At 38.6% G+C, this 14804-nt stretch overlaps 1 protein-coding gene across 1 annotated transcript in view; it reads right to left on the bottom strand.

The window, feature by feature from the left end:
* Positions 1 to 14804, bottom strand: part of SUCLG2 (succinate-CoA ligase GDP-forming subunit beta) — a 111495-nt gene that overhangs the window by 40637 nt on the left and 56054 nt on the right. Inside the window, exon 9 of the mRNA XM_086470322.1 lies at positions 13861 to 14003. Coding sequence (XP_086326448.1) covers positions 13861 to 14003 — 143 coding nt within the window. The remainder of the gene's footprint in view (positions 1 to 13860; positions 14004 to 14804) is intronic.

The following is a 14804-nucleotide window of genomic DNA, read 5'->3' as shown; positions in this document are numbered from 1 at the left end:
CTTTTTCCCTATTACCAGTATTAATTCTAAATCTACCACACACAAGAGCCATCCATAGTTTACATGAAGGCTTCTGCTTTAACCACGAAGTTGGCATTACGCTGTCAAAGGACAGAGCTTTACATTAACTTTTGCTTAACGAACTTCTCAGCTGGAGCCTGTCTGTAAACACAGTTCGATCTGGCCGAGCTGGCACCACAGAGATTTCATTCCCTTTTCTGGTAAAGTGAATACTGGCTTACAGGGTCAGCCCAAACGTCATCCACTCAGAAATGCCATTTTATGGCACTGGTGGCAGGATTGCTGCGTTGCTTACACTGAGGCACTTCAGAGGGTTTTGCCCGGCGGAAGGCAATGCTCTGCCACGACAACTACAGCGGCTGCTCCTCTGCATTGAGCAGCTGGCTAGCAGCAAGAGAGCGCTCCTTCTCCCCCACGCTCGCAGCGAATGCACATCTGGGGCTCTGCCGCTCTTTTGGTTGCTCAGGCTTACCCTTAAATAATGAGAAATGGTTTCTAAAGTACAGCAACACCCAGCACCGCATACAAAAAAAGTTGTGCAAACGTGCACACAGCTTGCCAAGAGCAGCAATCACATATACATATGCAGATACTCACACACAGACATTGCAATTTACACTTCACTGTAGCAAATGCATGTATAAAATTAAGAAAAAAAATCTAGTTCTCTTTTCTCCCTACTTGTTTGATGAGTAAAACATGTATATAAGTGAAAAAGAATAGCAAAATTATATAATAATTTGCCACAAGCAAGGCTACATTATTCTTGATCAACTCCTCTAAAAAAATCTTTAAAATGTTTGCTTTTCTTTTTTTTTTTTTCTCCTGTTGAAAACCTCTGAACAACTTTGGAAATTTCAGCAAAATCTATTTAGTCAGACATTATCGACCTGTCTTTCCACACACAGGCACTTATTCTCTTTTAGCTGGAATTTTCAAAGCCATTTGGCTCAAAACGGTTGAACATTTTTCTATTAAAAAATACAATGATTAAAACCTAAGTTTTCAGCTTTTTTCATTAAGTCAGTCGTCTTCCCTTGAAGAAATGCGTGGTCTTCCATCAACCGAAAGAAAAATCAACAGTTTCCACTAAAAAAAAATCTCAGATTTTCAATTAAAAACCTTCAGTTAAAGCGACAGTTTCTGTTATCATTTAGGTACTACCATCACAAAAAAATAGCTCACTATTTCTATTCTGCTTTACAACATAGACACAGGAAAATGCTTGGGAATTCAGACCCACTTTTCTTTTGACAAGCAGAGCCTGTTTAGGACCTCAGCTCTGTAACCTATGCCAAAAGCCAGCAGTATCCCAGTTTCTTGCTTCTGGCCCCCATGGCTATCTGCTGCCTTCTCCCATACGCCATCCCTTCCTTGGGCATTCAGCACCAGAGGCAACTCACAGAATCACAGAATGGAGGGGGTTGGAAGGGACCTCTGGAGATCATCTAGTCCAACCCCTGCAGTCCAGCTAATTTATAAGTACACTTTACCCAATTAAAAAACTATCTAATTTGGGTTATATATTTGTAGGAATGAATCAATCCATGTTGGTAGAAGGTTGAATTATTCATTTCAGTTTTCATTAGACTTTCTGTCCACAATTTGGAAAGGAATCTGTATTGTCATTTAAGACTGCGTTCCCTCTCCATTATTAAAATAAAGGTATTTAAGACTATCTTCCCCTAGAGTGCTTTAGAAGGTACCCACACAGCAAATGAAGGCTGGATTCTGTTGAATAAAGGGGACAGAGAAGTAACATCCTCTGAGTTGTTACAAAAGGAAGGGAAATACGGGGGAGTGAAAATTTCCTGCTCTCTATTCACCAGAGTTGAGCCAGAATCTGCTACGGTGTTTGGGAGTGCAAAACAAACAAATGTAAATTTTTAAGATAGAAAAGTTTAAAAAATAAACAAACAAAAAAACCCACAGGAGAACTATTTCCCTTCCCAAAGGTATTAGCTAGAACTCTACAGATGATTCAAAAACTTAATTAATGTCAGGGCTATACATTTAATTCAAGCCAAAGTCACTGAAAGATCAAGTGAATGACATGCATTCACTGTACCTGATACAAGCAGCACGTAATAATGTGTTTTTCTCAAGGAGAGTTCAGGTTTGGTGTATGAAGATAACAGTATGATAACCACAAAATCCAATACATTCGCAGAGGCAGTCCGCAGTTTTGCCCAGCTTTTGACTGAAGGGGTTATTTCTGTAGACCTCATCCTTCACACCTTCAGGCTGCTTCACACAGACTCTGCGAGCCACTATTCCCCACTCACAGTTGGTAACACGGAAATTGGAGCCATCTAAATCAGCCTGTGCAACTGAAGGAACCATGGTTAGATGCCCACAGAGACTGCTTGGAATATTCTTCCTACTCCTCCACACACCCACACCCCCTGACTACATACATAAAAGAACTGGGCACTGGGAGATGGAATAACTCATGTTTTCTGCAGATTGCTATCAAAAGTCTGAGCACTAAAAGAGATAAGCTCTCTACTTTTCACACTACTCTAAAGAAAACACCTGATTTTAGAGGCTGCCTAGTACAACAAAATATTGAAAGGTACAACACAGACAACATCTTTTGAGAAACAGAACTAATTTTCATCTTCCTATAACAGGATAGTTTTTCTGTTAGAAGATGAAACTAAACCTCTAGCAACAACAGTGAGAACTACTCATTTGTGGTAGATGTGGACTTGATTTGCCAAGTACTTAAGCACACGACAAGCTTTAAAAGTGAACAGGCTCATTTATTTCAGCTTTACCCATCTGCTCAGAATAATAGATAATAAAATATTAAAACTTGAAACAGGTTTGAATATCTTGTTGAATTGGAGCATGAATAATGAAGTTGTGAAATAATTCAGTCCTATCTGAAACAAAACAAATTCAAGGGAAAGAAATAGCTTTTCCCTCTTTCATTAAGTCATATTTCAAATAATCTTTGTCTCTTCTAAAGCTTTTTCATCATCCTATGCTCAGCTACGCAAATGAATGGATGAATACGGGCCAAGGAATATTTTTCTTATTCAAATATAAATTAAATACATTCCTCTGACTGGAAAGACAGAGTGTATCCTGCTCCAAAACCCAAGTTCACATACTTTAGAAAAATACATTCCCTATGTCAATGCTAAAAAAAATTGGGCGAAAAAAAAAAGGCATCTACAGTGAAACACAGAAAAGGCATCTACAGGGAAATACAGAAAATATCAGAAGACACACTGCTCCTCAAAATGCCATTTCCATAGAAATGTGTGGATGTTCTAACATCTTTTAAAAAGAATTAAAAAGCTACATATTTGCCAGACCTGCATATTATTCTTGATCACATCACTGTGCCAGTCATTTCAGATGTTTATGGGATTAATAATAATAGGTTAGAACAAGATAACCTATCATAATCTATTTCCTATATTAGTATGCAAACCAGAGCACAAGCGTCACAGCAGAGATAAGTGCAATGTTGGTATTTTTTCATTCAATTCTTCCCCAATAACCACCGCACCGAACCCGACTCTGCACTTTTTCATCTTAGAGACAAAAAGCTCATTTTAAAAAACTGCTTCAAATTCCGTCCCCCTCCCCTGCTTTTTATTTTTTTTAGTATAGACATATCTTTACACTAAAAATCTTATCAACATCAGGCCCTTTATTCTCCTGTCTTCAAAATATAAGTTTATGATGGGAAAATGCTCATTGCTTTTATCATGTTTCACCAGTTGTTTTCCAAAAATTGAGTCTTATGCTTCGACTAACCTATGCTCTATCTATCTGTGCTCCATCCATCAAGGGAGCTTCTGAAATTACAAGTAAAACCAGTTGATATTCATTTCACTGTCAGAAGAAAAGTGTGTCTTATCCAGTACAAATGGCTAAAAGCATCTACTTGAAATATACAGTTCATCATCTAGGCCTATTTCTATCAGGAACAGATGGTGGTAAGGTGATTAAATTTCTTCATTTTGATGGAAAGAACACACACTTTCCTAGACAGCCATAACACCTCAAACTACTTAAAAATAATGAGCATTAAAATGCAATTTTCTTTACAGAAGAGCTGAAGTAAGGACATCTACAACCTTTCTTTTAATACACTATTTCCTACCTATATTAACAAATTATTTGTCTTTCATTCTCCTGTAAGTATGCTAGATAGGTGATCTATAAATAGATTCACAATAAATTACTCATCTCACCAAGATGAATTACCAAATTGAGATTCCTAAAATATCTTCCCTTTTTATCCTCCCTAATTGTGAAATAAGACATATAAATTTTCAAAATTTAATCAATTTGTAAAGTACAGTAAAGGATTAAACATTTTTCTGATGCATTACGCATGGAATTTCCTTCTACTAGGCAATACTAAGACACACAAACATAACTGAACATTATATTGCACGTGGTGGATATGACATCAAGCATTTGGCAGTCAGAGGGGATGCTGGGAAGGTTTTCAAGATGGAGATTTACTGCCTGTATCCGTCGCCCTTCATTTTAGCCCTTGGATTTGGAGTGAGACGGTGATACCATGCTATGACATTACAAGAATCATGTACTATCCCATAACCATTACCAGGTACTTCTCTTAAACACTTCCCACCACAGGCTCAGCCATATTGGCTCATCAGTGGACACCTCAGAAAAGTCCAGATTCTCCAGAACCATGCACTAAAGAACAAAGAAGCCAATAAAAAAACTCCGTTATCACTTTGATCATTAATCTAATGTACGTCCAAACAAGCAGGAAAATGCAACAAGCCTTGACCACACACACAGCAGCTATCTCAGGAGGCTCAGGCACATTGTCTTTCGAGGAAATGGAAATGTCTGCTCTTCTTTCCCTATTTTAGAAGGGAAATCACTACAGAGAGGGTAACTGGCATACAAACATTTCAAATTCCATCCAAACCTAACAGTTCATTTTTTTCGGTGGAAGAACCATAATCTTTTCAGCACTTACTTTCTAAGGAAACGTTTGTGATTTTTCCTTATTCCGTCACAAAGGAGGTGAATGCAAAATTTCTACAAGTTTTCCTCTTGCTTAGTAAGTTTATTTTCATATCTAGTTTTTAAGATTCATTACAGCCAACTTTAAAATGCCAAAAGGCATTCAACTTGTCAGTGCCTATAAATAACGGCAGATTCATGTTAAAGTATATTTACATATCAATTACTTAGGACTCAACACTACACATGCTCTTGAAAAATACATTACTCTTGATTATAAATCAAGACAATTCAATTATGCATTTTTAAAAGCATAATTGTCCTCACATTTTCATAAATACTGGCAATATGCTATCAGTCTCTAAAAATGCTTCAATGAAATGAAAGAATGCCTTTTCAATACTTAAAGTGCTCTAAAAGATGACTAGTCATTTCATATGAATTCCTGCAAAACTGCAAAGACGCATTAGAAGAAATCCTTGTTATATTTTCTCAAGAGCGCAGTACTAAGAAAAATGTAGGGAAACTCCTAAATTACTCCTATAAATTCAAGTCCTACAGTATCTAGAAAAGAACTATGAGCTGCTCCAATACCCTTGGTTAACGGCAAAGTATTTGTACAAATTTCTGAGGCAGAAAATACAATATGCCTTTGTCAACTTTGTCAACAGCTTCACAAGATGTTTCTGTGCTCTAATAGGTCTTTTCTACCTCTACAAACTGTCATCCTATGATAGCAATCTTAAACGTCAACAAGCTTTGAAAGCGAAGGCATTATTGCCCATATAAAATTAGTAATCATAGCTTCAGGTTTAGGGCTGTTCTCTGAAAGAGGAAAACAAACCTCGAGTCCATTCATTGGCCCCAAGGTAGGATCAACTCTTCCCAAAACACCCTGGATAAATTTTTGTTTAGCTAGTTCTTATAATCTTGCAGTGCCGGGTAGCCTATGAGTTCCTAAAATAAACTGCTGTAGGACTCAACTACCTTTTCTGCTTGACACTTTTCAGAACAGCTAACCTACATTTCTTTGCTGCATTTAAACATTACTACCTCTTGCCTTACCAAAGCAGACATTGACCTGCAACACTGTGTAGATCACTCAGGTTAACTGAAGGTTTCCTTCAGCTTTTTGCGTCTGGTTCCTCTTTCAGCCCTTCAGCCTTTTGTACATTTTAAGTAAGAGAAAAGGATGGTCTCTCCTTACGTGTTTACACATCCCTAAGGGAAAAGGGACTCTCTACATGGTACTAGGTGCTAATATTATAAGATGATGTAGTAAGATCCAGTTCCAAAGACTACGTGGTATACTTAAGTGATTGATTAGACATTGTCTTACACAAATGTCAAAATAGCAACACAAAACCAACAGGTTTACTGATTATGACTTTCTTTTTAAAAATGTATTATTTCACTTCTACAAAAACAATGCTGATACAAAACTGCCAGCAGGATCGGGCTCTGTAATAAGCAGTGAAGGAACAGTGATAACTTTTATCATTTCCATAGCATTCAAATTTCTTTAACAGGCTATATAATTTTTGATCAATATTGAGAGCAGCCATCTATGGTCAAAGAGTATTATAACGCACAGTTCACACAGAGGGGGAAAAACAGGGCAGTCGAAGCCTGAACTTTCAAAAGCATCCGCTAAATTCAAGTGCCACCATTTTCAGATACCCAGCTGGAGCTCCAAAGGGCTATGCAGAGGCGTGAACACTGGACTAGCAGTTAGCACTCATGGAGCAGTATACTATAACACACAGGTATTTTTCACTACAATAACTCTTCAGCTACAGCTTTTAGAGTACTCAAAGCAGCATATGATGCTTCACCCTCTTGTGAGAATCAGAAGAACACAAAAGGCATAAAGACTTTTCATGCTGTGTAAAGAAGAGCTGGGTAATGAAGTGTTTAAAGGGTGCAAGATATTTGAATGAGAAAGCAAAAAGATTTCTAATGACTATGTAAGAATAGGGTTCCTCTGCATTATCTGAAATGACATGCAATCTGACAACTCAAACAAATCCTGTGCTAACACTCTATTATATGTGGTAACTGAATGCTATTTACATTTCATTTTTTCTTCAACATTATACACACACCGACATAGGCTGCGTGTGCGATAGAGAAGGTTATCTGACCCTACTGATTTATGGGTTTGCGTTATTGTAACACTGAGAAATCCGCTACTAACAACAGTCGGTGTAATGCAGAAAATGCATGACAAACTATTCACAACCAGCCTATGCTCTAACCAGGATAAGGCTCGCTATCACAGCAAGCGTGGCCATTTTAATTTTTATATTTTTAAAACCTCTACACGCTATTTTTTATTTATGACTTTTAAACCTTAACAATAGTCCCCTTCCCACCCTCCAAAGCACTCTCCTCTCACTCCATACAAACTTCCAGCACTAACAGCAATAATAACCATTCTCACATCAATGGGCAAAGACAGCCCTAGAAGGAAATCAAACGAGCTGGTTCTTTGTTTCTGCATGTTTTTGGTGTTCTCTTCCTCTTAGTCAAGGCAGACTTGATAGCCTTGACTGATTGGCATGACTAATACCACAACAGACATTCTGCGGATCACATTAAATAGCTGTGCAAACTGCCTGCACTCACAACTTGGCTGCCAACATTATTTTTATTTGATGTGATTATAACATCTCGGTGCCCAATCCTGGATCAGGAATGCCACGTGACAACATTCCCCTCTTCTTCCACTCTCTTTTCTCCCAGGCTGTTTGAAACGATGCCTCAGTGGGCAGCATGCAGGGAATAATTGGTTGGGAACAGAATAGGCACCTGGCAACTCCTAAGCAGCTTATCTACCAAAACCCATTTTTGGCTCAGGTTTGTAACCCAACAGTCAAGCACTAGGCACAGACTCATTGAATAAGACAGATTTTTGCACAACTTCCAGGACAAACCCCTCAACAATATAGTCAAGCCTCGTTAGAAACCATACTTAAAAGATCCTCTTCCCCATAAAACTGGGAGCAGGTCTGTGTATAAAGTTGCAGAGTGAGAGCAAACAGTCCAGCAACACACTGATACACCTACTACACTCCAAACTGCCTGAATGTTTCCAGACTTTCTGAATTGTCTTAATCGAACTAGCTCAGCTAATTCTGAAGTAATTCACCCAAAATAAAGACCAAAGACATTATACAAGGCAACCTTATTTTTACTTCTGAAATCTGAGAAAAGAATATCCCAAGTCTTTCCTCTTAGTATAATATTATCCCTTCTGTTGCCATGTAACGAACTCCAATGTTAAGAAAACTAATACTAAAAACCCCTCAAAGCCAAAAGGATAAACTGGTGATAAAAATGTCTTACATAATAAGGATAGATAAACTGTATTTCTTTCACACTAAGCACAGCTGGAAAATAAGGGAATTAAAAATTATGATTTAATGAAACCCTCTTTCAGAACTCTGTTCTCTCAGATGCCTGGAAAATAAAAGCCCCAAGACCTCTGTTTCACATGTAACTTAATGGTGAGACACATCAGTGCCATCCCTTTTCCCATCACCGAGGTGGAACAGAGAGATGCATGTGATATAAACAAACAAACAGGTGAATAACAGGAATAAGAAAGCCTATTCCATATTAATAAAACAGTGATTTTAATTTGGACTAAAGAATAGCTAAAGGAAAAAAAAAAAACATCACAAATTAAGCTTTGTGAGTGTTTGATACTAATTACTCCCTGGATAGAAGTTAACAGATGTCAACACAGAGTAATTTTTCCAGAGAGATGTTTGTCAATCTGTCAATAGCATTTTGCTTAAATGACAAGCAAACACTTGTTAACATCAATTGATTTGATAAGTCTTTAGTCGTATCATCAAGGACAGGCTTCAAAAAAGGTTGTCAAAGGAGCTTTAGGGGGAAAATGAGAACAACAACAAAAATCTTGGTCTTTAACTGTCTATATTTCAGTGATACTTTCTAATGGGTCAACTGTTAAGTTCAGGACTAGAGCTAGTCAATGGTAAATCAAACCTGCTTATTGCTTAGTTTGCTTTTTTATTATACATATTTCTGTATTTTAGTTCCAGTTAGGGAGTCAGAACAACAAAGGAAAGGGATTGTGTATAGCCAAAAGCCTGAGGAAAGACTATGTGGTTCTACATCTGGGTCACATCTCAAGTACACATACCATTTATGTCAGCATTAATGGGCAACTATACCAGTAACCTACACGGTACTACTTTTATTCTGTCAAGACAGCATGTGAGAAAAAGGGAGAGGATGTGAGTTGTTTCAGGTTGTAGGTAAGATGCTTCTGGCCTTTGCTTAATTGTAGTCACTAAATACATCTCACCAAGAGCCTAGTCATTATGAGCTCTCATACTCACCAGGGTCTTCCCAAATCCCAATTCAGCCAGCCTGACATCTGAAACAATTTCAGCCAACCTGACATGACTCTCTCTGCAATATGTATAAAAAAACTGAAAGACAAACCCACATTAATTTAGGAGTGTCAGAAATGTGGGATGACTGCAAGCCAAAGAAGACTGCAGAGATGGCAACCAAGCTTCAGTGCCCCAGACTGAAGTTTTATTGACAAGACTGGTTTTTCAGCTTTAGCCTTCCCAAAGCCTTGTTGAATCCTACAAACAGTCATCATATGGTAAATAAAACAGTTAGGTCTTCAGCAGGAATAAACACAAGCACCTGTTAAGCTTGGTAAGAATGTCAGAGTACTCAAGGATGAGGACTTCAGTGAGGAGGGCTGAAACAGCACTTCATACATGCACAGGAGAGCCAGGCATCGCTCAGAACCTCCAAAATACCGAAGGAAACAACTTCTTCTACTTGACTGTGGGACAAAGAGGAGCAACGAAGCTCCCACAGTGTCTCCCAGTAGCTTGAACACCCAATTGAGCCATATTCCCCTTTCCTGTTACTAACCTGAAAAGAGGGAAGACAGTTCATTGGTTCATTTTCTGCCAAAACAGATGCACACACAAACTCATAGAAACAAGACAGGCAGGAAGGAGGGAAAGCAAAGGGAAAGCAAAGGGAAAGCAAAGGGAAAGCAAAGGGAAAGCAAAGGGAAAGCAAAGGGAAAGCAAAGGGAAAGCAAAGGGAAAGCAAAGGGAAAGCAAAGGGAAAGCAAAGAGTCTGGAATTTAGATGGCCAAAAAAAAGGGATTCAGAACAACAGATTGCAATGCCCTGTCTGACCTAGGCAGTATTGGATATGGCACACTGCAAACAAGACCAGCAGAGTATAAAAGGATCACTGACTCCAGAGACAGTATTTCCACCCAAAAGCCAGTGGGTAACCTTATGCAACAACAACAAAAAAAATCCACCTTTTCTTTTTTTTTTTTTTTTTTTTAAGAATTATAGATAGTGACAACAGCCAGATTAAACCAGCAGCAAACCAGCCAAGTTCTTCATTTTTCTCAAAAACAATATCCCCAGCTTCACTAAATCAAATCATGGCATACCTGTATTTTTTTGCTTTAATACAAAATAGACATTTTAAAGACAACTAAAGAGAGAGAAGGAGATCTATGTCAAAGTGCAGCTGAACATTTCCTTCTGAAAGATTTCTCCTCTTGCAATGTCCTTAACACTGCCAGTGACACATTTCAAGCACAACTAAAAGACAGTGCTTTTCCACATTACAGCCCTGCAGACTTGTTTGTTTGTTTATAGTCTTCCTCAGAGGCTCAATGTTGTTTGGAGACATTCACAACAATTAATTGCCTCCCAAGTTCCCAAGAGCAAATTTTTGTCTTCTCAAACAAGGTGGGAATCAGGTTAAACGTTAGAGGGAAATGACTGACCAGGTACAAACTGTGAGTGCTGCATTAGCCACAGTGACTCTTGGGATTGAAAGCCTATTATTAGTTAAGAAAAGAGATGATTCATTCCATTATCTTACTGTATATTCGTGAGCTAATGGACACGGTGTATCACGAGAGGAAATAACAGATATTTACTATCTCTTCTGAACAGAATTAAATAAAACATGAAATGTTATTTTTTTTAATAGTGAGTAAACTTCTATTAACATACAACTGCAGAGCAGTAAGGAAAACAAGGGCTTTGATGTTAGGCTGATACAACTGCCAGGGCTGCGACAGTCTCCTGTTATGTACCAGGATATCAGCATATCTTCCCTAATCCTAATTTAGTCTCGTACATACCCTTCATCAGTTAACACTAAGAGAAATTTTTCATCTGATGTCACATGGAACTGAAACAGTATTGCTGATGGTCACAGTGACATAAAATAAAGGCAAAATCAGTCAAATTGAAAGGGCTGACAAGAAACGGTTCCAAAGTGACTCAAACACGGCAAGCCTCTCAGGGATAAGAACTGTGGTACGACTGGTCACGTGCAGGTCTAGGCTCAAAAGAACCAATGTTAATAACTTAAAAATGGGCAACACCATTAAATCTCAATAAAAACACAATGTCTGTGGCCAACAATGCTGCCACTTATGTACATGCATCCAAGCTTGCTATGGACTACGTTCCCTGGAGCAGGCAGCTTTCAGAAGCACCCTCTTTCCCCTGCACCACACCAAATAAGAGAGTCTAGTGGGACTCCTATCTATAAGCAGTTATGCTCCCTATTTTTACTGGAGTGCAACAAAAAGAACAGGCAAAAGAGAAATGCAATGGAGCTGTTCTGTGGTTCTTCCTGTGAATGGAGAAAAGATCAGAAAAGGCATTCAAAAGGAGGAGAGGAGGGAACAGATTAATGAGATATGAGTTGTGTTGCATCTAGGCTAAAGCCTTCTGCATCTTCAGCCAGTCAAAGCCAGGAATGGCACAACTACAGCTGTGCCTACAGAGAAGCATAAATGACTATTTTAGGTCCTTTCCATGCTACCTTTTACTTTGCCCCACTGCCTCGCTTAGCATAGCTTCACTAGCCCTGGTGTAAGCAGCTAGTGTTAAGCAGTAAGATACAAGCAAAATATACAATAGAATAAGGATACATTTACAAGTCAAATGTTGGGCATGCAGATGTTGGAGATGCCCTTTTGTTTTAAAATCGTTTAAACTCAGTAAGTTTCACCACCAAAATTAATACCTGATGTTTGTGCTGTAGCAGACAGAAGAATCTATTTAGCATACTGATAATTATCAGCTAAGTTGCGTATCTAAGACTTTGCTGCACCTGCTTCTCCACCACTAACACAAGTTTCAGAACTAAATTACATCTCAGCCAAACCTTGATCATCATACGAAGCACGCACTGCAGAACAACTCAAACACACACAAACAAATCTTCATGTAATGTCCTGAGTATGGCTAAAACTCATACAAATGAAGACAAGCATAACAGTATCTGCTAGAATCAGACAATGAAGGAAACTATCAGGTTTTCTAGCATGAATCTCAAGTCCCTTCCTGTCTTACTTCTGCCCCAGGCAAGATATCTTGCTTCTCTGCTTTCTCCAGGTCTGTGTTCTTTTAGGCATGTTAACAACTTGATGCTTGTAAGATCACTACGTGAAAGGAGACAACCAGCTCTCTACCGGTGGATTGTGGGAAGAACATAAATTTAGACCTCTATAAACAAAAGGTCAGCACCACTCAGGTCTATGGGAATGCAAAAAGATCCAGGAAGAATGTTTTAAATATTGCAGATGACTCTCCCTAGTACAGTTGAGCCATCAAGTTACTATGTGCCTTAAAAACATGCAAGGAGAGTTACAACTTACAATATGAAGTTGACCGGTGCTTATCTTGTATTTTAAATTTTCCTCCTGATTTTGCCTTGAAATTTTTCTGCAAACAATACCACCTCTCTTTGAAAAGTCCTAACATTTTGTCACTTACTGCTGCGCAAGGTATACAATTATAGCGATGCAATTTTCACAGGGAGGTGGTATTTAGAGGGGCTAATATCACAGACACAATGAACATGTGGAAAATTAACAGAAGCACAGAAAAAGAGAGATAAAGGAGATAAAGCCAGATGCACAAAAAGAGGCAAAATGTTGAAACTGGGACTTCAGGAGAGATGTTTAGGTGCAGGAGATGGAAAAGATGATCAAAGCACTTTAACAGATTTTCTTCAGTGAAAAAAAAATCTACAGCAACTTAACTTCTGGCTCCACACAAAAGCATAACTCCGCGTTGGCAGGGATGGTCAGCTGGCACTGCTCCAATGCCTACGCCTGATCAATAGTCTCTCAGTAGATATTCTACTTCTGTCTGCAAAGAGGACCAATAACCCCAGCATGCTAACATGCATCTCTAGAAATAACTTCTACTCAATACACACAGACTAATATCTTCTGTTGTTCAAAAAGAAAAGAGCAACTGCACTTCCATCTGCAAAAGGAAGTGTTAGAACGTACCAGGCTACAATTCCCGCCTCTGAATACTAATTAAACAGACTATCCTGCAGTGCAGAATCAGACATTTTAGAAACCTCGAGCTTAAAACAGTACAAATCAGCCTTTAGGATTAGCTATTTACTTAATTCCCAATTTCCTTCTCACTCTACTGGGGCACTACACTGTTAGGAATGATGTTTTATGCATCTAAATCTGCTCACAAATTCCACTTTAGGAGCCAGATGTTCAAAGTTCAGCACTGCAATGTCCAGCACCGCAACATCCAGCATCACCACATCTGCATTCTGTGTTGAACTGCCTTGAGAAAGTACCCATTCAAGGCTGACCAGCAAACCTGAGTGTGGATCAGGAACTGAAAAGTCAGTCCAGTGGCTCACAGGGAAGTAATTTTCCTCCCAGATCGCCCCTTTAGTAATTCATCCTCAGCATTCACACCATTACTTGTATTTTTCATCATACTATTCGTAGCCCTATAACATTGCTGCACAGGGAAGCTTCTGGTCCAAAATGATCTTTTTTACCTTTGGATCAGCAGTCAGCAGCTTGAACGCTTGATATACTTGTGCTTCTTTCACACCTCCACCGAGATCCAAGAAGTTGGCTGGCTTGCCGCCGTTCAAGGATATTATGTCACATGTTGCCATTGCAAGTCCAGCTCCGTTGACTGTAATTGTAAACATCAAGTGCTTACATGTCACATAAAAGTATAAAAGATTTGTGAAAAGGCTTAAAACACATCAGCACAACCACATAACATGGCTCAAAACATTACATAAATACCTATTTCTGAATAGGTCAGTACGTATTCAAGGATATCCAATGCAAGAAATAACCCAAATCTGGTGCATACACACCAACATTTAGGTTTCTTTATGACTGTATCAATTTAGGACTTAGACATGCACCTTCTCTTAAGCATGGATGAGCACTGGAAGGTTAATTGTGGAAATGCAAGAACTTTTGATTTAAAAAAAGCCCACATGCAAAAACTTCTGGGAGCAGTGACTGCATCATGAGACGTGAAGGACAAATTGACTCCTTAAGCTCCCCTCCCATCATTCTGATAGCAGTAGGTGACGCTTTGTATTACTGTACAACAGACAACTAAATTTTGGGGACAGATATCAGACACTCTTGAAACTACCTTTTATTTTGTGTTTGCACCAGTCCAGAAGCACTCCCATGGGCACAAACATCCTCTAAGCTAGGAAAAGTAAGTAAGAATTACTTGTCCCCAGTAAGTTGCTCCTGCTGGGCAAACTAAGGCTTCTGTGTCACTTGTAATTCAACAGTGATATCCAATACTAAAAAAAAATTAAAAATACTGTAGTAGTGCTAATTATTGTTTTGGGGTTTGGGGTTTTTTTTGGTTTTGGGGGGTTGTTTTTTTTTTTTTTTTAAAATTGAGATTTAAGTCTCACTGTCACTGAATCAATGGCAACACATTATCAGTATCTTCTAGATT

The sequence above is a fragment of the Leptosomus discolor genome, chromosome 9 (assembly GCF_034619465.1).
Source record: "Leptosomus discolor isolate bLepDis1 chromosome 9, bLepDis1.hap2, whole genome shotgun sequence".
NCBI lineage: Eukaryota > Metazoa > Chordata > Aves > Leptosomiformes > Leptosomidae > Leptosomus > Leptosomus discolor.
Note: the sequence above shows the minus strand (reverse complement) of the source record. Positions and strands in the feature narration are given on the sequence as shown.